A 25941-nucleotide genomic window follows, 5' to 3' on the forward strand; every position below is an offset into this window, starting at 1 on the left:
GGGGATAACAGTTTTCTTCTATTATTGGAAGGGAGACTGGACTAGCTTTAGTTGGCCCCAGAAGACAAGACAAGGAATGGTGAAAGGAAGTTCTGAAGAGTCTACATTAGATTGGAATCAGCCAGTCAGTCAACAATCATTTACAGGTCGGAGCCATCCAAAAGAGACATGGGTTACCCCAGGAGCTGGGGGACTCCTGGCTCGCTGGAGGTCTTCTAGCCAAAGCTGAATGGCCACTTACTGGCTACATTGAAGAGGGAATTCTCCTTCAGGGACAGCTTGGATGAGATGCTCACTAAGGTTCTGTCCACCTCTGAGAAAGCCAGACTTTCTAAACTGTAACAGAGGCCAGAAACCCTGGCACAAAGAGCCACAAAACATCACAGTTGGGCGGGCTGGGAAAATCCATCAAATCCAATCCTCTCGTCTTTCAGAGGAGAGAAGGAAAGTTATGCAGCCAGTAAGCAGCCAGCCAAGATTTGAACTCACATCTTCTGAATCCAAGCTTCTTAGCCTTTTAAAAAAATATTATTACAGAACACATTTTGATGAGATATCTTGAAGGCAGATGTTTGATGCCTACCTTCCAATGACACTTCCAATAAATCAATTCTAGCCTGGCGTTCTCTGTGGTCTCAGAGGAAAACTCAGTTCCCATGTTCTCACCCAAGAGCCCAAACACCTCAAGTTTCAGAGAGTGTATCCATCCATCCATCCATCCATCCATCCATCCATCCATCCACCCAACCACCCACCCATCCATCCATCCATCCATCCATCCATCCATCCATCCACCCACCCACCCATCCACCCATCCATCCATCCATCCATCCATCCATCCCCATCCATCCATCCATCCATCCATCCATTCCCCTTCAGACAATGGTTATAATCAAGGTGCCAGGATCTGCAACCTGGTGTTCAGAGCTCAAGGGGATACCAGGGCCCCACAGCTCAGGGCTCTTTCTGCCTCAGGCTCAGAGGTCAATGAACTACAGGTGCTGGCCCCAGGGATGAAACCTCTAGGAGACACTTGACAGTTCTTGGTCTAATGTAAATAATAGTAAAGGAACAGAGGGAGCTAGGACTGGTTGTCTTGGTAACTTCCAATCCAGTAAGATGCAGACTGCTGGTTCTTCATATGGGAAGACAGATGGGTCCCACAGCAGAGGCTTAAAGTGACATTGAAGTAACCCAAAGAACCCTGCCATCTCTGAGCTGGAAGGGGTTGGGGAGGGAAAGAGAGCAAGAGGAGAGGGGAAGGGAGGGGAGGGGAAGAAGAAGAAGGGAGAGGGAGGGGAAGGGAAGGGAGGGGGGAGGAGAGGGGAGAAGAGGGGGAGAGGGAGGCAGAGAGGAGAGAGAGAGAGAGAGAGAGAGAGAGAGAGACACAGATGTAACCTAGTGGGAAAAGCAGTGGACACACAAGGAGTGAGGAAGACCTGAGTTCCTATTCTGTCTCAGACACAGCACAGTGACTGGCATCTAATAAATGTTTAATAAATGCTAGCTGACTAGCTGACAACCTCTCTCGGCCTCAGTTGCCTCTTCTATAAAGTGGGGAGAATAAAAGCACCTACCTCCCAGGGTTGTTGTAAGGACGGACAGGTGATAAGTGTATATACATGGTGCTTTGTAAACCTTATAATGCTATAAATGTTAGTTATGATTATCTGATCCAACCTGAGCGGCTTTTGGCTGATCACCAGCCTTTCTGGGCCTCAGTTTCCTATCTATAAAATGAGTGGATTAGAATAGCTGGCCTCTCAGGCTGCTGCTGGCACTAACTCTTTGGCCCTGTGATCCCTTCCCATGATTCTCTGGACTAAGCCATTTCTTCCAAGGGTCTGCTGCTGCTGCCCTCACTTCACAATGGTGGAATATGCCTGAAGCCTGGTATCTGAGGTAGTCAGCCAGGATGTTGGTTGGGAAGAAGGCAGTGGCCAGATGTGAATCCCCGAGGAATCTGAAGCCTATTTGCTGAGGTTCAAAGAGTGCTTGACCCCCTCTCTGTCCCCCTCCCCATATAGGTGCTCCTGTTTGTCCAAAGCTTTTCTACATTGAAGCATTTTTCATCAGTCAAAGTGCTTCTACACATCCTCTGGCTTGGCACAACCCTAGGAGACAGGCAGCATGGACTATGGCTCCATTTTACAGATGAGAAAAGTGAGAGAGTCTCAGGGCAGTGAGATTTGGTTGAGACCTCAGAGCTCCTGGCCTGACCCATCCCAGACATCTGGAGTTCTGAGGGCTTCCTTCCCTTTGCCTCCGCAGATGAAGCCCAGGAGTTTTTGTGTTCAGGGAGGATTCATGACCTGGGTGCAGAGAGGAGAGGTGCTTTGGTGTCTGGACTCATGCCCCTAACTGGAGCAGGAAGAGCTTCGGCCCTCTTTCTCTCCCTGTCCAGCACCCACCCACCTTTTCCTTGTTCAACAGTCTCCCCTGAGAGAAGAATTTCCAGTAAACTCTTGATGCAGGGACACAACCCTGAGAGCTGATCACTTGTACTAGTGCCTGAATGAGAACCTTCTCCCTTCACCCACACCCTCCCCCACAAAGGGCCTGGCACCTGGCAAACAGCATGTACTTAAAACCTGCCTGTCAATTGATCGGGCCTGGAGCCTCTACCAAGAGACCTCTGGGAAGAGGCCGGGCCTCTGAGCGCTCCATTTGGACCCAGTTCTGTCCTCCCTTCCACATAAATCTCTTCAGAAATGAGACAGGCTTTGATATAAACCAATGCCACTTTAATGTAAAAAACAAAGCTCCTATTGGCGCATAAATATGACAGGGCATAAATAAAGTAAGAAAAACAAAGGGCTGAGCCTGGGACAATAACTTACTTATAAATAGCACATGGGGCAGCTAAGTGCTGGGCAGAGGAGGCGTGAGATTGCCCAGGAGGACCCAATCACAAGGAGTGGCAGTCTGCTCTGGGGAGGGGACAGGGTACCCACGGAAGGCATCCCCAAGCTGGCCTTGGATTGTTCACAGCTCCTGTCCCCCCTCTACCACCGACAGAAGAAGAAGAGGAGGAACAAGAGGAAGAAGAGGAGGAGGAGGAAAAGGAAGAAAAGGAGGAAGAGGAGGGGGAGCAGCCAGCCTGCATGAAGGGAGCCCAAAGCATACTGCCATGGGAGGGGAGAGACCTCTGGGGGCTCCACCTCGGGGCCTGCTGTTTGCTGCTTCTTGGGACCTCCCTCCAGACATGTGTCTGAGAGTCCCCCGGACGACTTGGGCCAACAAGCTGCCCTTGTGCTCCCTCCTATCTCTTTCTGTTTCAAGCTGTGTTTACACTGAAAAGACAGGCAGTCATCAAGCTGGGGGTGACAAGGTCATTTCATTTCTTCCTATCAAGTGAGGTAAGCCAGGTTGAAAGAGGGAATTAGCAGGGGGCAGGGAGGGGCTAACAGCCTTATCTCTGGGGCAATCTGATGCTCAGTAGGCTGGAGAGAGAGGTCATTCACCCAGGTCCTGGTGTGAGGAGGAGGAAGAGGAGGAAACAGAGGACGAGGACCCGAGGAGGTGGGGGTGGGGACTCTTCCAGTCTGCAGCAGCCCCGTCCTAGGTCACCCCCAGCTGAAGGAGCCTGAAGGCTTGGTTCTAGGGGTGACTCTAAGCCTTGGCTCCATTCCAAAATGTATCTGAGGTTGGTCACGTCCACCCTTCCAGCTCCCAGAATCACTGATTCACAGCAGAAAAGAGTCTTTCCTGCACCCCATGGAAGGTGACCCTGCCCAAATAAGAGGTCCTGTGGGCATGGGGCTCGGCAGATGCTCAATATCTTACACATGTACCATCTCGAGATGCTTTACGTATTTACAAAGCTATGTCACTCTCTCCGGGGATGTCTTCATCCTTCAAGACACCCCTGCAGCCCATCTGCTCCATGTGGACAAGAGAAAGGGATGGTGGGCTTGGTTTCCAAATCCTGGCAGGGGCTTCACTTATTTCTGGAAGCTGGGGCTCTTTATAGGTGAGAGTTTGGAGGCGAGGCCAAAGGGGTCCATGCTGTCCATTTCTAGGGGCGAGGAAAACATCTCAGGGTCAAAGGCATCTCTGTGGCCCCCAGACTCCTCAGCCTCCAGAGGTACGGAGCTGATCATGGGCAAGAAATGAGACAGAGGCAGGAAGTCCTTGCCTTGGAACAGCTGCCTCTGCCTGTCGCTGCAGAGGGAGACAGGGAGGCCGTATTTCTGGGACTGGTACACATTGTAGCCATCAGGGCGAATCTGCTCCTCAAAGGTACAGTCTTCAGCAGAGAACCTCACCTAGACAGAGATACAAACCTATTAGAACCTCCTCTGTTATACTGGTGACCTCAGAGCAGGCAAGGGAACCTAGGACAGTGAGGACCATCACCATCGGCAAAAGCTGACTGGAGACTCCCATGAACCCACTCGAGGTAGGCACTTCAGGTCTAATTATCCGAATTTAGCAAATGAGGAAACTGGGGGGGGGGAAGACATTTGTCCAGAGTCATACAGATTTGTCAATGCCAGAGGATCTGGGTTCAAATCTTACTTCTGCTCCTTACTAGGTGGAGGGTGTGGGAGGGTGTCTCCCTGTAGGTATAGGACTGAGTTCAAATCCTGTCTCAGACACTTACTTAGCTGTGTGGCTCTGGACAAGTCACTTAACTGTTGTCTGCCTCAGTTTCTTCAACTGTAGAAAGAGGATCATAATAGCATCTACCCCCCAGCATTGTTGTGAGAGTCGATGGAGACAACATGCATAAAGCGCTTAGCACGGTGTCTGGCATTTATTAGCTCTATCCATCTTCCCCTCCTTGAAACTAAGGGTATAGAGTCTCGAGAAGATAATAGTGGAACGAATGTCTGCCTCAGGGAGGCCTTCCAATTGGCTTTGATGATCTATATGCTTGGTCCAGGAAGCCAGAACTCAAGACAAGGAATGGTGGGTACAACAACCAAGAGGCCAAGTTAATCTAGGCAAGGAAGAGCTTGCTTCCCTAAAGGGGCCTGGGCCGCCCCAGGAAATGGCTTCCTTCCTCGGTCCTGAGGATCTCCAAGCTGAGGATAGTGTTTGCATGTTAGCCCTCTCACTGGGAGTGGAGGGTCCTCATCCAGGTCCAGGGGAGTGAGACAAGGTGGGCTCTGAGGCTCCTTCCAGCTCAGAGACTGAGAAAGAAGGTGGTGGAGAATCCCTCAAAGGCAGACGGGAAAGGAACCTTACTGTCCATTGAGTCCAGACCCTCATTTTAGTCAATAAGAATATAGCAAGCACTTACTAAGTGCTGAGGATACTGAGCTTGTGTGTGCGCTTGCAATAACACACACACACACACACACACACACACACACACACACACACACACACGGGAAACCCAAGACCAGAGGGAGAAAGGGATTGGCCCGAATTTACCCAGCTAGGAAGGGAGGGGGCAAGGCAGGATTTGAATTCAAGACTTCTATTTCTAAGCTGGTGAGGTTTTTAAACAATATCACTATAGACCACCACATCCGGGATTCCTTTCTAGAGATAGATGTTTGCTGCCCGTGCTTCATTTACATTTCCGATGTTAATTAGTCGGGTTATCTGCAAGGATCTGGTAGTCTCAGTCCTCATGATTCTGCCCACGAGTCCAAACATTTCCCATCTCCGTGAAAGAGCCCCCCCCCCCGACAATGTTCATAACTAAGGTGCTGGGCTCAACAACCTGGTGTTCAGAGCTCAGGGGCCACCAGGGCCCCGAAGCTCAGGGCTCTCGATGACTCCAGCTCAGGGGTCAATGCACTATGGGTGATGGCTCCTGGTGAACTCTTCTAACCTGTAATAAAGCTACCCGGAGATGCTTGACAGCTCTTGGTCAAATGCAAACGCTAGCTAAGTGGACCGGCCGGTTATTCCATCCTATAGTCAATCATTTCTAAAATGGAAAACCAGAGAGAAACTTGGAAGTGAAGCCTCAAACTCAGCCAATCTCCGAAGCTGGGGTGGAGGGGACTTGGGAGGCCTCTGCGCTTGCCATGCCTCCCTGCCATCCCTGACAAGCCTCTGCTGACTGAGCCCTCCCAGGGCAGCTGGTTCTTTCTGAATGGCTTGAACGATTACCTCAGTGTCTCAGTTCCCTGGGAGCCCCCTTTGGGCTCTTCTCTCCAGAGCCATAGGCAGGAAGGCACGTTAGGAAGGGCTCTGATGGCCCTGGTTCCGTCTGTCAGCAGCAGTCATCAAATGGTTATCTGGCTCAGGATTCCAAGTGATTGGGGACTGGGAAGGGGCTTTTCAATCTTATTTATCTTCCCACATCTAGCATTTCAAAAAAAAACTAACTGTCTGGAAGATTAGTGGGAAATTAATTCTCAAAATAAACCCCATTCACTTCAACTAATATAACTGAGTTTAACAACCATTTAATGGTTTTAAAATCAATGGTTTCAATTGGAAATGTTGGGATGTAGAATGCTATCTACAGAGAACAGCCAGCTGGCCCCATCGTGCCCATCACATTCTCCAGGAAAGGGAGTTTCTTGCTAAGCCCCGTTGGCCACTCTAGAACGTCAGCCTCGAAGATGGAAGGGGTCTCACAGAGGAGCCAAGTCCAGCCCATATCTGGTCAGGAATCTCATTTCCTGGGCAGGCGTCAGCCAACCTTGCCTTGAAGACCACCAGGTAGTCTGGCTCCCACTGTGGCCTTGGCTGGGTAGGAAGCCCTGCCTTCCATGGAGCTGAAATCCCCCTCTGGGCCCCACTGCTCTCCCTCTCCAGGCTCCTGGCCTTGCCCTGGAAGCCAAACCGAGGAAGGCTAATCCCTCTTCTGGAATGCCCCTCCAGATCCATTAGGGCAGATGTCTACCCTCCTTGGCCTCCTCCTTCATATTAGGCAGAGTGGGAAAAGGCTTTTCATGATGATCACCTGATGCATGGTTGGGGCACAGATGACCAGAAAGACCAGCAGGGCCCTTGGATCTGCCACTTTAAGTAAGTGCCCCAATAGGAAAAATAGCCACAATGCCTTTAGGGCCCCCACCCCCCAGGTGCCAAATCTTTCCTTGGGGCCCCCTCCTCCTTTCTTCACTCTCTACTAGCCCTCCCCTCCCCTTCAAGTATTTAACTAATAAAGGTCACAAAGGGCTTTGACATCAATGGCTCACATCCACAAAACAAGCTGGGGACCCACATCAAAAGGCCTGAGCTGGGGTCATGAAGCATCCTGGGTAGAAGCTAATCAAAGCTGGGCTCTCCCTGCATCATCCTAGCAGGCAATGGATCTGGGCTATTCCCAGGTCTTTGGAAGCACAAGGGGTGGGGGTGGGCATTCACAGCAGGGCCGGAGGGTACCGGGGCCCCTGACCAGTCCTCCTTGGACCACCCTTCTCAGACCTCCCACAGCCAACAGCCATCGATGACCCCAGAAAGACAGAGGGGTTTATGGTGGGTCCCTTTGAACTCCTTGCCTTTGTTGGCAGCTAATTAGGAAAGCAGCAAGCTCTGATTTTCCATGGGCCTAGCTCCTTTTCGGTGGGGGCAAGCTCTCCCACTAGGCCTGAGCTGAACAGTAATAGGGGAGCAGTAGGATGTCTGGCTGACAGGCCTGGAGTGTTTATTATTCTAAGATGAAGAGACCAGCTTGGTGAGACTGGGGGCCAACCTCTGGAAGCCCAGGCTTCTCGGGACATAAGAAATGACTAAATCTTTGAAAAACTATCCTGACAATTTGCAAGAGGCAGGATTTAAAATAGGGGAACTGGGTGAATATAGAGCAATGGTGACATAATTAACCCTCCCTTTTTGCAGTAAAGATGGGGAAGTGCTTTACATAATAATAGCTAACATTCAGGCCACTTCTTTGAAGTCTTAAAATCACTTTACAGTGATCTTGGGGACTCACAGCAATTCAATAAAGAAGGTGCTATTCTCCACTCCCCCACCCCCATTTTACCCAAGAGGAAACAGAAACCCTGAGAGACTGAGACTAGTCTGGGGTCACACAGCTATCCCCCATTTCCCAGTAGTCACTCTCCAACTAGCACGTGAGCCCCTCCGGGGCAGGGCAGGGTTGGATTTCTGTGGGTCCCCTCAGCTCTCAGAACAATGTCTGGGGCAGAGCAAGCCTCTTAATAAAGGTGGTGGGCCAACGGACAGCTCCAGCACTCTGGCTTCCTCGGTCTTGCGGCTTCTACCAATAAGCTCATTGACACCCTAAACAGTGCTGAGAGGTAGGTGCTAGCATCCATCACCCCATTTTATAGGCAAAGAAATGGAAGCTCGGAAAGGGAGAGTGACTTGAAAACCAACCAGCTAGGAATAGGCTCAGAGGTGTCGGGACAGGTCTTCTACTTCTGCTTTTATTAAAAAATGCAGAAAAGTTGGGCTCCAGCATTGACCCCCAAGGTTCTCCAGTGGGACTTCCCAGGTATGCTTAGAGGAAGCACTTAGCCAATTTTCAAGAAGATTTAAAGCAGCAGAAGAACCTTTTCAGGGCATTTCTGTGGCTTGCCCAGAAAATAAAAGCACCTCTTTTATTATTATTTGTAAAGGTTCCTTTCTGGCAGCTTGCGCACACAGTCACTTCTCGCTTCCCGGTCCAAATGTCAAAGCGCCTGCACAAAGCGAATCTCGCCGGGCTCTAGATCTTTCCTCGCTTTTCTGCCCTGGATAGGGAGCTGAAGCTCAGCCCTTGGCTGGTTAGGCGCGGGTCAGTCAAAGGAACAGGAGCTACTGCTTTCTCAGGTCTCGACTCCTCAGCTTCTCAGTACCCTGGGAAGTAGCGTCTGAGAGCTTTCTCTTTTTCCACACTAGCAGCCAGCAGTCCCCTCCCCCTGGAGCCCTCCAGGCTGCAGTCTGGGACCCCGGGGCTCCCCAGCCCCTCGAGTATCTCCAGAAGTGCCAGGCTCCGGCTTCTTAACACAAAGAAGCCACACTCCTCCTCCAGCTGAGTTCCAAAGCTAGCCAAGAATTTGACATCCTTAATCCCATTAGAGCCTCCCAGAGTCTCCAGGTAGGTATCACCATTTTGCAGCCGAGAAACTGAGGCTCAGAGTGGTTTAGTAATTTGGAGCCCAGGGTCACACAGAGGTAAACATCGATACTTTTTTTAAGCCCGGAAAACTAGCAGAGGTGAGCGAATAGCCCTATCCCCCGTAATTGGGCTGGAAAATTGATTTACCGATCCCTGGAGCTTCCCCGCGTCTCCCATACACAGGTACCGAGAGCTGTGGACACCCTTGATAGCCACGGTCCGAAGAGCTACAGCCTTGATCTCCAGCAAACCTGAGTGAAAAGGAGACAGGTGAGGAGCGAAGAGGTGCCTCGACGGCGAGCCCGAACATCGCTCAGAAGCAGAGTGAGGCTAAGCCCCTGCGCTGCACCTCCGAGCAACCTCAACTTTGGGCTCCCAAGGGTCAAAGTATTTGCGTGGTGGCGCGGAGTGACTCCGCGAAAATGGCTAGAAGGCAGGGTTACCCTCGCCCAGAGGGACTGAGGAACGTGCAGCAGGACTGGGAGCAGCCCTTTTCTGTCCGCTGCTAGGTGCTGCCTGTCCAGCCAGAGGATCCGGGGCAGAAAGCCCGCCAGTCTGCTGGGGTGAGCCTGGACCAGCGCCGGGCGACAGAGGCACCCCGGGGGCCTTTCGTCTGGAGGGGTGGGGAGGGAGGGAGGGTGTGTAGTTCCAGAGGAGAGCTGGCAAGAACATTACAGCGTGTACACAGATGTACAAGCCCACACGCAGGCACATACACGCATATACACCCTGTTGGGTTCATTTCTACCCTTCACCAACTTACTCAGTGCGCTCTGACTCCGGCTGCCATCCACGCGGCCGTCGCGGTGGATCCGAAGGAATAAGAAGCCGGCCAGCCCATGCCTGTTGGCGGTGTAGAGGTGCCGCAGGCGAATGGGCTCTCCCCAGCCGTAGTAGACGTGCGGGCCCGCGTCCAACAGCGGCCGGGCACGCACCGTCGGGGCCAGACAGAGCGCGGCCAGGGTCAGCAGAGGGGTCATCAGCAGGGCCATGGCGCAGCCGGCCGTTGGTCTGTCCTAGAGCTGCTTCTCTCCAAGCGGCCGCTCTTGCACACGGAGTGGTGGGCAAGAAGGCGCAGAGGCAGCCAAAAGGGCACTGGCAGTCAAGTGGCCAGGCGATTCCCGACGGGCTGACGAAGCACTAGGGAGCCAAGGCGCTGGGATGGGGAGGAAGGAGAGGACCCAGTGGCTGCAGGTGCCCAAGCCTTTTATAGGGCTCCTTATCTGCCCTCTGATGAGGTTTCTGCAGATAGCTGGAGTATTTTATACCAGGGTCAAATCTCTGGGGGTCAGTCCACACCCAAACCCACGGGCGAATTCTCACACACACAACCGCCCCGCCCCCCACCCCACCGCCCACGCGCGGGTACTGTCCTTCCTCCCTTCTGCCCCCCTCCAAGTCCTTTGGGCCCCGCCCCTAGACGGCACTAGGATTGGGGAGGGGCGGAGAGGAAGCTAGGAAGGAAGGAGGGAGAGCTGCGGAAGAGAGGGAACGGGAGGTAAGGAGAGAAAGAAAAGGAGGAAAGGAGATAAAGGAGCTAAGGAATGGCTAAGGGAAGGAGAGAAGGAAGAAAAGAAATGAGGGAAGGAGGAAAGGAAGGAGAAAGGAGGGGGGAAGGGAGGGAGAAGGCAAAGGAGAGAAAGAAGGAGAGAGGGAGAAAAGGAGAGAAAGAAGGAAGGCTGGTTGGGTAGCTGGCCCCTGGAGGCCCAGTTCTGGGTAACAAAGAGTCTGCGTGCAGGGAGAAGAGAACTTTGTGGGAAGAGTGGGTGCACAGACATGGAGAGGAAGCAGGCTGCCAGTTCAGTCCCCACCGGTTGGGGAGCTGAAATCCAGAGAAAGAAGGGACTCTGCCCTCTCCTCAGTCCCTCCTTCCCCCCACACCTCCTAACTCATGCAGCGCCTTTTCTCTACCCCCCTGGTGGACCACAACAAAGGAAAGCTGGCCAGGCGCAAGTCGGCTAGAGGAGATGGGGCTGACCTTGCTGCCAATCCCAAGGAGCTAGGACTGAGAGGAATGGTCTGGCTTTGCATCTTGAGCAAGGGCCTTTCCCTCTGGCCATCCACCCATCTGTACACTGAAGGTCTCCAAGGGGCCTCCCATTGCTGACTTTCTAGCCTCCAGCTTCATAGAGTCTTGGGCTTCTCCTGGCAACCTGCTTTTGCAGAGTTTCCCCCAACGACTCAGTTAAGCTGAGGGGGACTCCTTGAAACCAAGGAGAGGCAGAAAAGGGGAGAGAGTCAGGGAAGAATAGGAAACCTCAATGCCAAGGGGCAGCTAGGTGGCACAGTGGATAGAGCACCAGCCCTGGATTCAGGAGGACCTCAGTTCAAATCTGGACTCAGACACATAACACTTACTAGCTGTGTGACCCTGGGCAAGTCACTTAACCCCTTTGCCTATCCTAAAAAAAAAAAAAAGTCAGTGCCAGACTGGACAGTCCTGTCTTGGAATCTCAGCACTTACTAGTAGTAGGTGCCACCTTGGACAAGTCACACAATATCTCTGAGCCCCAACTATCCCTCTACAAAATAGGATCAATGATACCTGCCCTGTGAAGACCTTGTGAGCAGCCATATTTGGAAAGCGTTTATTAAGCACTTACTCTGTGTCCAAAACTTGCCAAAGGATAGCCGTTATTGGTAATAGGACCTTCTCCGACTATAGTGTCTCCCTCCCCGGCCTGGCAGCCCCCCCCCTCCTCCCCCCAGGCACAAGCTAAGCTCTGACCCACCCCCATCTAGGAGGCTGATAAAAAGTTGACTGAGGGAAGCTAGGGAGTCCCTTCCCATTCCCATGCTTGGCAGGCTGCCCTCCCAGACCGCTTTCCTCCTAAGAAGCTTCCTGGGTATCTTTCTCCCTCTCTCCTGTCTTGCCTTTTCTTTGGCTCACAGTGTAGCCTCTTTGGATGTCTGAGGAGAGACTACTCTCCCCTTTTCCTCCCTCCAAACCCTAGTTCCAGCCTAATCCTCCTGGAACAATGGTAGCCACTAGATGGCGCGTCGAACTCAAATTGGGGCTGCTCTGTCCCCAGCGGGCAGCCTGGATCCTGAGACTCCGTCCTCTTTCTGGCAGCCCCAGACTCTCCCAGCTGGACGGGATTGCAGGGACATGCAGTTCAATACGCATCTGGTCAAGTATCTCCTGGGTTCCCTGCCCCAAGAGTGCCCATCAGCCTCTGCCTCCATGCCCTCAATCTACCCCCGGGGAGACAGGCAACAGCCTCCCCAGGCACTGGACCACAGACCTTCCAACCCTTCTCAACTCCTTTCCAGGAAGATTTTTGAAAAATCTATTAGCTAAAACATTTGTAAAATCTCGGTCTATTTGCTCCTGGGCTACTTGCTGCCCTTGAAAATGAGGATAACTACCTGCCAGGAAGGACACTGGGTTCTAGGCCTCATGAAGAGGAGAAATTATGAGGTCAGACCTGGAAGAGGCTTCGTTCCATTTCCAGTCCCCCATGCTCTCCTAGTCTTCAGTTTCATCAAAGCTTAGTTCAAACACTGCCTCCTTCACAGGTGTTTCATGGCAACTCCCATGATGCTAATACCCTCCTCTGGAAATTCATTGTAACTGTCTCCTTTATAAGGGTACCTAGGTGGCTCAGTGAATAGAGCAGTGGGCCGGAGTCAGGAAGACTCACCTTCTAAAGGTTAAGCCTGGACTCAGACACTTACTAGCTATGTGACCCTGGGCAAATCATTCAACTTTGTTTGCCTCAGTTTCCTTATCTGTAAGATGAGCTGGAGAAGGAAATGGCAAACCACTCTAGTATCTTTGCTAAGAAAATCCCAAATTGGGTTACAAAGAGTTGGACGTGACTGAACAAAATCTTAACATTTTCAGTTACATATTGTTTTCTCCAATATAATATAAGCTTCTTGAGGACAGGGACTGTGATTTTTTTCTTTGAATCTCCAGCACAGTATCAAACACATAGTAGGCACTTATTACAGGTTTATTGAATGAATGAAGGGACATTAGAGCTCATTGAAACCAACCTCTTTGATGAAGAGGTAGAGAAAGGATTTAAGATATTAGGCTCATAGAATGATGGTGGGGAATGGGACCTTTGAAGCCAACTGTTTCAAACACCTCATTTTATTGATTGGGAAACTGAGGCCAGAGGCTGAGTAACTTGTCCAAGATGGCATAGACTCAGTGGCAAAACCAGCACAAGAACCCAGGTCTTTTGACTTGTAGCTTACCCCCTGCACCATGAGACGGGAAGCCAGGGAAAATGTAAATAACTTAACTCTGACCTGCACATCAGGTTGGGGGGTCTGAGCTTGTGTCCCTGTACCTCTGGCATAGATCTGTACCTCTCCTTTGTCCAATAGGAATTGATGGATCCCAGGTGAATAGAAATAAAGTCATTATCATTCTTAAAGGACCATTTCCCCATGCACTCTTGAAGGCTAACATTAGTAAGATTCACAATGTGTATTTCCCCAAACTGCCTTGTGAGGTAGGTAAGCATAAGTGTATTCTCATAGATTTCAAGCTGGCAGGGACCTCAAAGGTAATCTGGTCCAATCCTTTCATTAACAATGAAGAAACTGAGGTCAGAATGGTCAAGTGACTTGCCTTGAGTCACACAGGTAGTCGGTAGCAGACAAGATTCAAGAGGACTCATGCAGGTATGATCACATCTAGTCACACAACCCTTCTTGGCTTTTGTTGGTATCTTTTGTTGCTATTCTGAAGGTCTGGGAAATTTCCTTTAAAAATATTTTTTATTCTGAACTTCACAAATGTCAAATGAAATGGACATTTCCATGTATTTTGTACAACAGGATAAAAAAAACAGGATTGTTGATGAAATGGCTTTTCTTTGAAAGTACAGAATACATTTTTGATATTGTTTTCAAAACTGTCTTGCTGGTCTGGGCTTCTTTCTGGTCACCTTTCTGTTGTCTTCCTTCCTATCTCTTTCCTCCTTTCCTCTCCCACTCCCATTGGAAAAATAAAGCCCTTGTAACATACATGCCATCAAGCAAAGCCATTTCCCACATTAGCTGTGCCTGCAAAGGTTTGTCTTGTTCCGCTTCCCTTCTCTGCAAAGAGGGAAGCATCAAGCTTTGTGCGGCAGTCCTCCGGAATGGTGGGTGGTCATTGCATTGGTCAGAGTTCTCAAGTCTTCCCAAGTTCTTTTCCTTATAATGACATGGGTACAGGACCGCCCAGCGCAGCATGACCGAATCGGAGAAGGTGCTGTGCTCTGTGAGCAAAGCAGAATTGCGGTAGCTCGAAAGAAACATGAGATGCCCAGATCTAGGGCCATCTCTACTCCAAATGTTCATACTGACTATTTGTGCCTGATTAAGCTCACATTGGTCTGAGCAACCACAGTCAGACACACTATACCTTGGCCTCAACATAGTGATGTCATTCTGGTCTTCCGACTGTGAAGGACAACAACCGGTCCTTATAATGCTGTTAGTATACCCATTATTCTCCTGGTTCTGCTCACTTTACTCAGAAGCTGTTTATACAGGTCTAGCCAGATTTCTCTGAAACTGTCCTTTTGATCATTTCTTATAAAATGGTATTATTCAGTTATATTCATATACCATTACTTGACCAGACATTCTCCAATAAACAAACACATCTCTGGTTTCAGTTTTTCATCACCCCTAAAAGAGCTGCTGTTGACATTTTTGTACATAGGGGTCTTTTTCCTCTTTCTTTGGTCTCTTTGGGGATATAGACATAGGTGTGTCATCGAATTAAAGGGTATGAGCAGTTCAAACCTTCACAGGCAATCTCAGAGATGGCTCTGAAACGTTATGAATGGAGAATAGCCAGGAGAGTCTGCCTTCCAACATGGCTGTCCAATTGAGTGAGTACCTGTCACCTATCCTACCTATCAGCAGACAGGCCAGATTAAAGTAGTCCTGACCACGTGGGGCCTCCCAGAAGTTGTGCCCATTTTTCCTTCTAGCCAATTCCCAAAGGCATAAAATTGGGTTTCCAGAATCGAAGGCAAAGAGGTTAAATGCTGACATCAGACAAGGGGGAGGGAGCTGCTCAGGACCCTGATGCATTTCAATGAGTAGAAGCAAAATTAACACAATAGTCAATGACTGGCATTAATAACCAGGCAGGCAGAAGTGTCACCATGGAAAATCTTTGGGAAAATTACCTGGAACCTACCAGTGAGCCTCGGTCCTTAAGTGTGGCAGAAGCTTCTGAACCATTACATACCTCCCCTCCTTCAACCCCCTGTGGCTTTAAATCAATGGTGGCCTGATAAAACTTAATTGCTCTCCTCCTGGCAGCTTTGGTTTTTCCAAGGTCCTCGGTGAAGGCACAGCTTGGCACTGCTGTCAGTGAGAGCTCCCAGAAGGAGGCGCTCTGCAGGAATCTGGCCGAACTCTAGAAAGGCATTGGATGAGGTGCAGTTCCAGGGAATGCCCACTTCCTTTGTCTGAAGGCAGCCCATTGCACTCTGGAGGCAGCCCTTCCCTCTGCATCTTCCCCTAGAGGCTCCAGGTTCTACCCTCTGGGGCTAAATTCATCCCTTCTCCATGGGACAGCACACTTTCTCTCCCTTTGAGTCTTCTCTCCAGGTTAGCCATTCTCCGTTCCTTCCACTGACCCTACAAATCCTTCCAATGATCCTTAATCTTAGTGCCTGCCCTCTGGGATTAGCTCCAGTTAGTCCTGTTTGTCGAAGTTTATACATACTTTTTGCTTTGTCTCACCCTTTAAATGATTGTAAGCTCCTTGAGGGCAGGGACTTTTGCCTCTTTGGGAATCCCCAATGCTTAGCATAGTGCCTGGCAGATAGTAGGTGCTTAATAAATGCTTATTGAGGGATGCCCATCAATTGGGGAATGGCTGAACAAGCTGTGGTATGTGAATGCAATGGAATATTATTGTTCTGTAAGAAATGTTGAGCAGGCGGACTTCAGAAAAACCTGGAAAAACACACATGAACTGATGCTGTGTGAAGTGAGCAAAACCAGGAGAACATTGTACATAGTAACAGCGACATTGTGCAATGATCAGTTTTATAGACTTAGCTCTTCTCAGTAATACAATGATCAAAGACAATTCCAAAAGACTCATGATGGAAAATGCTATCCACATGCAGAGAAAGAACTATGGGATCCGAATGCAGATCGAAGCATACTATTTTCTCTTCCCCCCGCACCTTCTTTCTCATGGTTTTTCCCTTTTGTTCTGATTCTTCTTTCGCAACATGACTAATGTGGAAATATATTTCATATGATTGTACACATATAACCTATATCAGATTGCATGCTGTCTTGGGAAGAGGGGCGGAATTTGGATCTCAAAATCTTATAAAAGTGAAAGTTGAAAAGGAAAAATAAATTAAAAAAAATTTTTAAATGCTTATTGATTTGACCATCCTCCCCCAGATGCTCTCCAACTTATGAGTGTGTGGTACCAGTGGGGTGCCAGGGCAGAAAGAAGGGCAACCTGGGTGAACAGCTAGGAGGAATGTAAAGGATGATGGCCTCAGGGCCAGCTTGATAAGGTGGAGTAGGTGAGCTTGTATTCCTTCTTCACCAGCCCATTCATCTTAGCCCCAGGGTGGGAGCTCCCAAATTGAGTGGGTTCACTCCTCCCCCGCCTCCCATTCTCCATCCCCTGTCCCTGCCCCGCAGCGGCTGAGCATGTGGATTCCAGAGGTACCATCTGGAGACGCTATTCTAGGTAGGGAGGAGGGACCACGGAGACCTTTTGATGCTGTACAAGCATTCTGCATCCCTCTTCAGTGTGTCCTCTGTAAACTGGGTAAACTTGCCCTGTGTGCTTTTAGCCAAGGGACAAGACCTCCCCAGCGAGCCTGGGGTACTCAACCAGAAACTTCCCTACAATCTATCCATTAGTTATTGATGTCTACTCATTGGCTTTGATGTCCCAACCAGTCCCAGATCCTAACCGGTGACCACCTAGCTCTCTTTTCTTGGTCTGGCGTCCTCTCCAAGCTGTCCGGAAAAGGAAAAAAAGGACTTGTAGCCATTTTAGGAGGAGGGGGCCAGTTCCACGGCAAAGTTCAGAAATCTGCCTTGTGGATATTCTGAAAAGTTTCCACTTAAGCTGGGTGCTTGACCCTGCACCTTGTAGAGGTGAGGTGACAATCTCTGTTCTAAGGTCCTTCCCCCTCTATCATTTTACAGAGGGAGAAACCGAGGCCTAGAGAGATGAGAGGTCTTGCCTAAGTTCACCCAGGGGCCACTTAATAAGGAGCAAAGTCAGGATTTGAACCCAGGTCCTTTTACCACTGAACCACACTGCCTTCTACAAGAATGCCCTCCCTTCTGTGACTGGCCTGGCCATATTCAGTCTGCTCATAGCGTCTTATGCTTGGCCTTTCTGGGGATGACGATTGCTGGCTGGCTTTCTCTGTGGCTTCCTCAGCAAGAGTTTGCTATGAGTCTGTTCCTGTGATGAGTGCAGACAGCCCCTGTCCTGCTTGACTTCTGACCACGTGTCTAGGGTAACTTTAAACCCTAAGGCACTAACGAACACAAACAAGTCACCATTTTAAGGGTCTTCCCTGCTCATGGCCGTGATCTTTGGGATGACAAATTCCAAGCTGGCTTATTTGGGCTCACAGTGGAATGTCAGCCTCGGGTTCTTATTGGTATCAAAGGTTCAACGAATGCGACCGATGGGCTCTGACCAAGTTTGTTCTTAAGCAATTTCTTTTATGGGAATCCTGTTTATCCTTCTGATCCAATGAGAGGTGTGTTTCTACAGGAGACATTTTTGATTGTAGATGTAAAGAAATGAAGTAGCAGCAATGCTTTCAAAGTCAAATTTAAAAGGACAAATGATAAAATATGAAAAATAGCCACAAAAAAGTCCAAACAGGTGATCGGAACAGTCTGTGACTCATGGGTGGAAGGCAGGCCCTCTCTCACCTTGATCCCTTAAATTAAACCAAATAAGTTTTTTCTAAAAAAGTGAAGCAAAATTTTAAGAAAAGAATCAGAGGACCATCAGAGTTCTCTCTTTTGTTACATATTTCAAAGAATCCTATATAATTTTGACAAATGCATGGGAAATACCTTGTTGAAAGAAAGCCTTTAAGGCATTTCCCTCTTCCAAAGCAAGTGCTTTTAGTAATGAACCCAGCAATAAAAACAGAAGGACTTTGTATTCGCTGCTCCTTTGAGTCATTTGCAAAACTGTAGAGATGTGGTCTGCTCTAGAATATCATTTGTGAGAGCCTGTCTTTTCCCTTCTCCTGGAGGATACTCTGTGTGTGTGTGTATGTATGTATGTGTGTGTGTGTTTGTGTGTGTATGTGTCTGTGTGTGTCTGTGTGTGTGTTTGTGTGTATATGTGTGTATGTGTGTGTGTTTGTGTGTATATGTGTGTGTTTGTGTGTGTATGTGTCTGTGTGTGTATATGTGTGTTTGTGTGTGTATGTATGTGTGTATATGTGTGTGTGTGTGTGTGTGTATGTAGTTTATTCTTACAGAGATTTTGAAAAAAGCGGGCACGTGAGGCAGTAGTTATTGATGTCCACCCAGTTGCATTTGCCAGCAGTGTTGTTGATAAATGCCCCTCATCTCTTCTCTCCTCCTCTCCTACACCTCGAGAGCTGGCACTTCTAAGACAGACCTCTCCCGTGGATACTTGCTCGGATCTAGATCTTTCTGTTTTGTTTTTTTGAATGCCGCTTGTATTTCTCCATGCAGAACATTGGAGATTGTCATATCCGAGCCCAAATGTGGTGGATCCACTGTCACTGATGGAGAGAACAGTCCTCCCTAGGCATGCTGACAGTTCTTTCCCATGTCCCCCCCATGGGTTGTTCAGATGGGTTCCTCAGCAAGTGTCCTTGGGATGATCTGGGTTCGCTGAGACTCATCGAGGTCCGCGTGATGCATTTTCCCATCCCAGTGCTTCAGATGATATTGGTGCTGATCTACCAAATTCCTCCGCTCGATTTTATGAGGAATTCATGCTCCACACTGCTCACGTGGCAGGCTGGTCCGCGCCTTCACTGGTCCACGTGGTCCAGGCCTGCTGGCTGATGGCATTTCTAGGCTCTTTTCAACTCCTCGCCGTGGTGATTGCCTGATACCAGTTGAGCTTCCGTTGAGTGTGGTGACCACGTGTGTTGATTTCTTTAATAATCAATAATAATAATAAGAGCCAGCATTGATATATAGTGCCCCCTTTGTGCCGGGCACTGCACTAACTGGGCATATTTACAATAGTATCTCATTTGATCCTCACCACAGCCCTTAGAGTTAGGCCTTTGCTTTACAGTTGAGGAAGTGAGGCAAACAGAGATGAAGTGACTTACCCAAGGTCATGCATCTAGTATATGTCCACCTTCAGGTTTGAACTCGTGTCTTCTCGACTCCAGGCCCAGGCTAGGTAATTCTGTGTGTTGAGTTCTATTTTATTCCTTACTTTTGAGGGACCCCTAGACTTGTTAGCCATAACCTAAGCCATAAGCAGGTTTTCTCCAGGATAGTGGACTCAGTGGGTCAGTGAATGTGAGAAGAGGCAGCCTAATTCTTCTCTCTGGAGCTAAGCTCTCCCAGAACTTCATGTGGTCCAAGGCACACGCATGGGTATAGGACAAGGAAGAGTAAGTGTCCTGGCCCCTGGAGCTCTGGTGATGGTCCCTCAATGCTGGATGTTTGGCCAACATCTGACTCTCTTCTGGAGGAAAGTACTTATGTTATATAGCTATAAACTTTGATCTAGTGGGCCAAACCATCCAAGTTTCCTCCTCCCTCCCCCCTTCTCCATAGAGCCACCTTTATATTGAGGTCACCTAGCATTAAGGTCTATGCTGATTCCATCTGGAAGGACGCAGGAAGGTCTTTGTAGAATCTCTCCCCTTCTTTATCTGGTAGAATAGAAGTTGAGAGCGCAAGCTACAATTATCTTCATGTTCTATTTTGTTTTTCCTTTTGCTCATTATGGACATTGTAAGGGGAGGTGACCAATTAGCCCATGAGATGGAGTTTCGCAGTAGAGTGTCCCTTTAGCTGCACCCCCCCCCCCAAACCATACTAGGAGGTTGACTTTCCTGGGGGATAACTTCCCCAGCTTCAAGGTACTCTGTGGGTCACAACTCCCAATCATAGTTCATCGTCCCCCACTGATGTTTTCAACTGTCCATAGTTAATCAGAGGACACAATTAGCTCAAAGCAAAAGCATTTATTGAAATGGAACAGTAAAAAAAAAAAGTAGCACCCAAACATCTGCCCTAGAAACTAAGAGCTCACTCTTCCACGAATACAGCATCATGAGGAAGAATGGATTTAGATTCCCTTAGAATTCTGGTGAGAAGCTATGGAGGCGTCTAGTGTGACTGCGCCCCCTGGTGTCCAGTAGACTTGGTGTTTACATCGACAATCCAGAACCGTGAGAATGGCTGTGCAAAATGATGACCACACCTACCTGCAAGATCCAGAAGTGTTTTCTTTTCTTAAATTATGCATACTTTTTGTTTTGATATCACTTTCAAATATATCCTTCCTCCACCCCTCCCAAGTGAGCCATCTGTCATAACAAAGAGAAGGGAAGGGAGGAAAGAAAGAAAGAAAGAAAGAAAGAAAGAAAGAAAGAAAGAAAGAAAGCAAAAAAGAAAGAAAGAAAGCAGGAAAGAAAGAAAGCAAGAAAGCAAGAAAGCAAGAAAGCAAGAAAGCAAGAAAGAAAGAAAGAAAGAAAGAAAGAAAGAAAGAAAGAAAGACAGGAAGAAAGAAAGAAAGAAAGGAAGGAAGGAAGGAAGGAAGGAAGAGAGAGAAAGAAAGAAAGAAAGAAAGAAATAAAGAAAGAAAGAAGGAAGGAAGAGAAAGAAAGAAAGAAAGAAAGAAAGAAAGAAAGAAAGAAAGAAGGAAGGAAGGAAGAAAAAGAAAGAAAGAAAGAAGAAAGAAAGAAAGAAAAGAAAGAAGGAAGAGATAGAAAGAAAGGAAGAAAAGGAAGGAAGAAAAAAGAGCAAGTAAAGAAGAAAGAAAGGAAGGAAGAAAAAGAAAAAGAGAGAGAAAGGAAGGAAGGAAGATAGAACAATTTCAAGATGAAATGGTCTGCTCATGTGTGGTACTGGAAGGCCCATGTGAGGCACATTATAGAAGGGTTGCACTAGCTGCCATGGGCTGCCTGCAACTTTCCAATCCTGTAACTATGATTCGCCCACCAGAGCTGGGCAGGTCCCTGAAGTCCAACAAAGAACACCAGAGCCATGAAGAACCTAGCAATGGTCACAGAGATGAGCCCGAGGTTCAGAGAGACCACAGGGAGTGGGCAACCTGCCCCCTCCTGGCCACAGAGCCACCTCCAGGAAGAGTGGCCTCTGTGTTGTGTTGGGGTCTTAGCAGAGGACCTCCACATGCTGGGACTGAGCTTTTAAAAATCTCCCCCAGTGCTTTTCTTCTGTAGAACATTGGGGTTTGTAAAGCACTTATGATCTGTTATTTCATTTGACCTTGATAACAACCCTGGATGGGAGTGGAAAGCGTAGGTACTATTATTATCCCTCTTTTACAGATGAGGAAACTGAGGCTAAGTGAGATTAGATGCCCTGCCCATGGTCACCTAGCTAGTAAGCACCTGAGGTAGGATTCAAACTCAGGTCTTTCTGACACCAAGTCTCATCCTTGACCCACTGTGCTACCTGGCTGGACCACTGGGCAAATAATTTTGCTTCAGCACCTTTTAAAAGGCAGTTCTGAACTGTGGCTAATTTCAGAGAAGCTTACCACTGTCTTGGTCACCCAGGGATCTTTTCTTTTTTAAATTTTGGCCACAACTCTTGAAGTCCATGGATTGAGATTTAGAGGATCCGTGGTCAGTATTGTCCTTCCTGCCTGAAACATCTCCCTCCTTTAGTTTTTGACTTCTACCAAGGCTCAGTTCAAAGACCACCTCCTACCCAATGCCTACCCTGATCCTCCCAGGTGCTAGTCCTGTCCACCTCCCCTCCCCCCAAAATACTTTGTGTATATTCTGTCTTCAACCCTAACCCTCACCCTAAGCAGAAGCATGTCAACTACTTGACAGCTGGGATAGTTTCCAGTTTCTCTAGGTCCGTGTATTCCTAGCACCTATCCTGGTGTCTGGCACAGAGTAGGCACTCAGTAAATTCCTGAAATGAATGAGGTATTGAAGGCAGTCTCTCTATTTCTAGTAGAAGGCAGAGAAAAGTCTCTGGTTATTGGGGCTCTGCTTTGGTGGCTCCCAGAGACAAGCAGATTTCTTGACAACTGGTTGAATGTGGGATGTTGGATCAGCAAGTCATCCATCAGTAAATTCTTTCTGGGGCCCTGGTTCCCTTGGGAAGGACCATGAGAACCTCTTCGTGTATGGTCTTCCTGCTCAATGCCTATTTTTTCCCACATCAGATAAATATCCAATGGTGACTCAGTCTTCGCTTCCCTTCAGCATCCTCAGCAATGTTTTGCCTTTTGAACGCAAGGCTGAGGGAGATAGGGGAAGAGGAGCTTTTCATCTGTCCTATTGCTTTCTATAACATTTCCCAAAATAGGGAGAACCTTGTAGATGAAAAGGCCCACGTTCAGTCTGGCTGTCAGACCTGGCAGTGGGAGGCAGAGGACCTCTAAGGCTCACTGCCTGTGTGACCTTGGCCAAGGCATGTAACTTCCCTGTGACTCAGTTTCCCCCAATGCAAAATGGGGGCGTTGGACTCACAGACCTAGAGCTATGACCATATGAGCCTTATTGTGTGGGTCAGGGTGGCTAAACTGAGCAGAGGCTTTTTTCCCAATCTCCCCGTGAGGGAGACAGGGAAGACTAACTTCATCCCATTTGAAGCTCAGAGGCCAGGCCCAGCTCGGTGACACAGTGGGTGCGGTCAGGAGTTGGGGAGACCTGAGTTTGCATCATAGTTGGAGCTCTCTGACTGAGACATTTAACCTCTCTCCATTTGCATTTCTCCAGCTGTAAAATGGGGTTAATAATAACCCTACCTCCCAGCATAGTGGTGAGCAACAAATGAGATAATGTGGCAATTCATTTGTAAAAGTTAAGTGCTATACATAGAATTATTATTCCTTATGGTGGTGGCTGGCCTCATCATTGTTATTATCTCATGCTTGGGAAATGTCTGGGCCAGGATTCAAACTCAGGTCTCCAGGCTCTCGATTCAGTGTACATTTGAAAACCAATGTGGCAATGGCCCCTGAACTGGGTTTGAGACCTGCTGCTAAGTGACCTTAGGCGAGTCACTTAACCTTATAGAGTCTAAGCAACTCTGTAAGACTGGAAATTGCATAGAAGCTGCTAATTTACATTGATAGAGGGAATTCTGTCACTGATTAGTGAAATTACATCTGTGGTCCCTATACCTTCTGCTGTGTTCACTGTCTCAGGCATTGTGGCTCATGTCACAGGCTCAAAAGAAAAAAAAATGTTTGTAGTCATAGATTTACAGTGGATAAGACCTTAGCAATGCTCTAGCATTGAGTCCAGCCTCTTGATGTTACAGGTGAGGAAACTGAGTCAGAGAGAGTCAAAGTGACTACTTGTCCACTACTTTTATTCATTCAGTCATTCAATGAACATTCATTAGGCACCTACTGTGTGCCAGGCACTGTGCCAAGTGCTGGGGATACAAAAGGAGGCCAAAGACAGACCCTGCCCTAAAGAAGCTTACAATCTACTGGGGGAGCCAGCATGCAAACCCATATAAGCAAAGCAAGCTATTTACAGGACCAACAGGAAATAATGAACAGAGGGAAGGTGCTAGAATTAAGGGCGGTTATGAAAACTTCCTGTAGAAAGTGAGATTTTAGTTGGGACTTAAAGGAAGCTAGGGGCATCAGCAGTCAGGAGTGGAGTAGGGAGAATGTTCCAGGTATGGGGCACAGCCAGAGAAAACGCCAAACAGGGAGGTAGAGGCAGGGCTTGGACCCAAGTCCTTTGATGCTATCTGCTGTACCCTATTGGGTCCAGCTTTCAGAATTGGAATGTCAATCTATAAAGTCCCTCAATGGGCAGATTACACAGCTATCAAGACTGTTACCTGAAGCACTTCTAATCATTTCTTCTCTGTTGTGCAATGGAATCTGGCAGTATCTCCTTTTTGAGTCATTTCTCAAGGTGCGGTGCTCAAGGTCACTTCCAGCATGCGGGGCTCTAAGGGGCCATCCAGAGTCCCTAGTTCTCCAGCAGGCCCTTTCCTTCCTTGGCTGGCTATGGGCCCTCCTGCCCAAGCACTTGGCCTCATTCTCCATCTCTGCAGAATGGGGATAAAGGCATTCTTCCTGCGTCACCAGGATGGGATGAGAAGGGAGTCTTGCTGAGGAGCTGCTTTAGATTCCTTTTTCCCAACCAGTCTGTTGGGGCTCAGGAGGCACCAGTCGCCAGCCTTCTTCTGACCCATTTCTATCATACTTTACAATAAAGAGAGTGCTTTCTTCACAACAACTCTTCTAGGGCACGGGCTATTATTTCCATTTTGCAGATGGGGAAACTGAGGCCTTGCAAGAGAAAGGGACTTGCCCAAATCCTCAAAGCTGGTCATTGGTAGAGTCTGACCCTTAAATCTGGGTCCTTTGACTTCCAGTCAGTGATCCTTCCACTGAGCCACTGGCCCTGAGAAGATGCTCTGCCCAAAGTGGGCAAGATGGTGGTGGGTTTTGTTCTTCTTTGGCCAGCTGCCCCTTCTGCTAACTAGAATTCAGCTCAGTGGGGCCCTTAGCTTTCTAGGTTTTTTCTCCAATTAATTTTGAAGGCTAAGAAGGAAAGAATAATGTTAATAATTATCAGTAATAACAAGTCATACTTACACAGACCTTCAAGGTTTGCAAAGTACTCTATAGATATTACTTCTTTTGGTCAAGAAAATCTAATGTTGGCAGGTTTCAAGGAGATCCTCTTTGACAGCCCTATCCCTTGTGCCTTCTATGGTGTTCATTTGGGTAACACTGAGTCATCGTGGCATTACCAGGCTACGTGAGTCCACTGAGGAAATCGTCATTTTTTGGAATAAATTCTAATAACTGGGGTTGAATCAAAAAGGGACATAAGCTTAGTCCTCAGCTAACTGGAAGTTCAGTTATTCAGAATATCCCATTCCCTGAGGATTCTAGTTCCTTGAGGCTTTGTAGAACTTTTGAGAGGGGAGGGTCTTCAGAGAGCTTCTCTTCTCCCCCTCCTGACTTCTCCTCAAGAAATGTACGGGAAGCATCATCACATGTTCTCATCCTTCATGGTGACAGCCAAACAATGGAGTACAGTGGGGAGAGAAGATTCAGATGACCTGGCTTTGAATTCTGTGACCTGGGGCCTCAGTTTCCCCATCTATAACTGGAGCGGAAGGTCTCAATGAGTTCTTCGGTTTCTACCAGCTTTAAATAGATGGCCTTTGAACCCAAACCAAATTGGGTAATAAATCTGAATTCCAACCTTTGGAGAATAACAGCGCAAGAGGAAGAGGCAGTGACAGGGCCTGCCCCCACTGAAGTGGGGTCATTCAGAGGAAAAAGGAAACTGGACTGCTACTCTCTCGTTTTTGAAAGAAAACTCCAGCATAGACCTCTTGGAATCTATTCCCATCATTTCTGTTGAGACTTTCAGGATTCTCAGCAGAAAAAGCTGATTTCCTGGGTACATTTTCATGCCTGGAGCCTTCATGTCCCAATTACCCTTCTCCTGAGAATGTGGGCTTAGCGCCCCAAGCAGCACTTTGGGCTCTCTAGTCCTTCTCTGGGGATAGCTCAGGGGGTCTACTCCAAAAGCCCTTTTGGGTGAGGTTCATTTGGCTAATCTGTCTCTGAACATGATAGTGTTCTCTTTCTTTCTTCTTTCTTTCCTTCCTGTCTTCCTTCCTTCCTTCCTTCCTTCCTTCCTTCCTTCCTTCCTTCCTTCCTTCCTTCCTTCTTTTCTTTCTCTTTGTTTCTTTCTCTTTCTCTCTTTCTCTCTCTCTTTCTTTCTTTCTCTCTCTCTCTCTTTTTCTTCCTTCCTTCCTTCTTTTCTTTCTCTTTCTTTCTC

General features: G+C 48.3%; 1 protein-coding gene across 1 annotated transcript; it reads right to left on the reverse strand.

Moving 5' to 3' along the window:
- Window positions 1–3919: 3919 nt before the first annotated feature.
- Window positions 3920–9972, reverse strand: FGF19 (fibroblast growth factor 19). The gene is made up of 3 exons (XM_020970733.1): window positions 9744–9972; window positions 9128–9231; window positions 3920–4268 (listed from the first exon to the last, which is right to left on the reverse strand). The coding sequence occupies exons 1-3, from the start codon at window positions 9970–9972 to the stop codon at window positions 3945–3947; spliced, it is 657 nt and encodes a 218-aa protein (XP_020826392.1). The 3' UTR covers window positions 3920–3944.
- Window positions 9973–25941: the final 15969 nt, after the last annotated feature.

The sequence above is a fragment of the Phascolarctos cinereus genome, unplaced genomic scaffold (genome assembly GCF_003287225.1).
Source record: "Phascolarctos cinereus isolate Bilbo 61053 unplaced genomic scaffold, phaCin_HiC Scaffold_9;HRSCAF=440, whole genome shotgun sequence".
Classification (NCBI taxonomy): Eukaryota; Metazoa; Chordata; class Mammalia; order Diprotodontia; family Phascolarctidae; genus Phascolarctos; species Phascolarctos cinereus.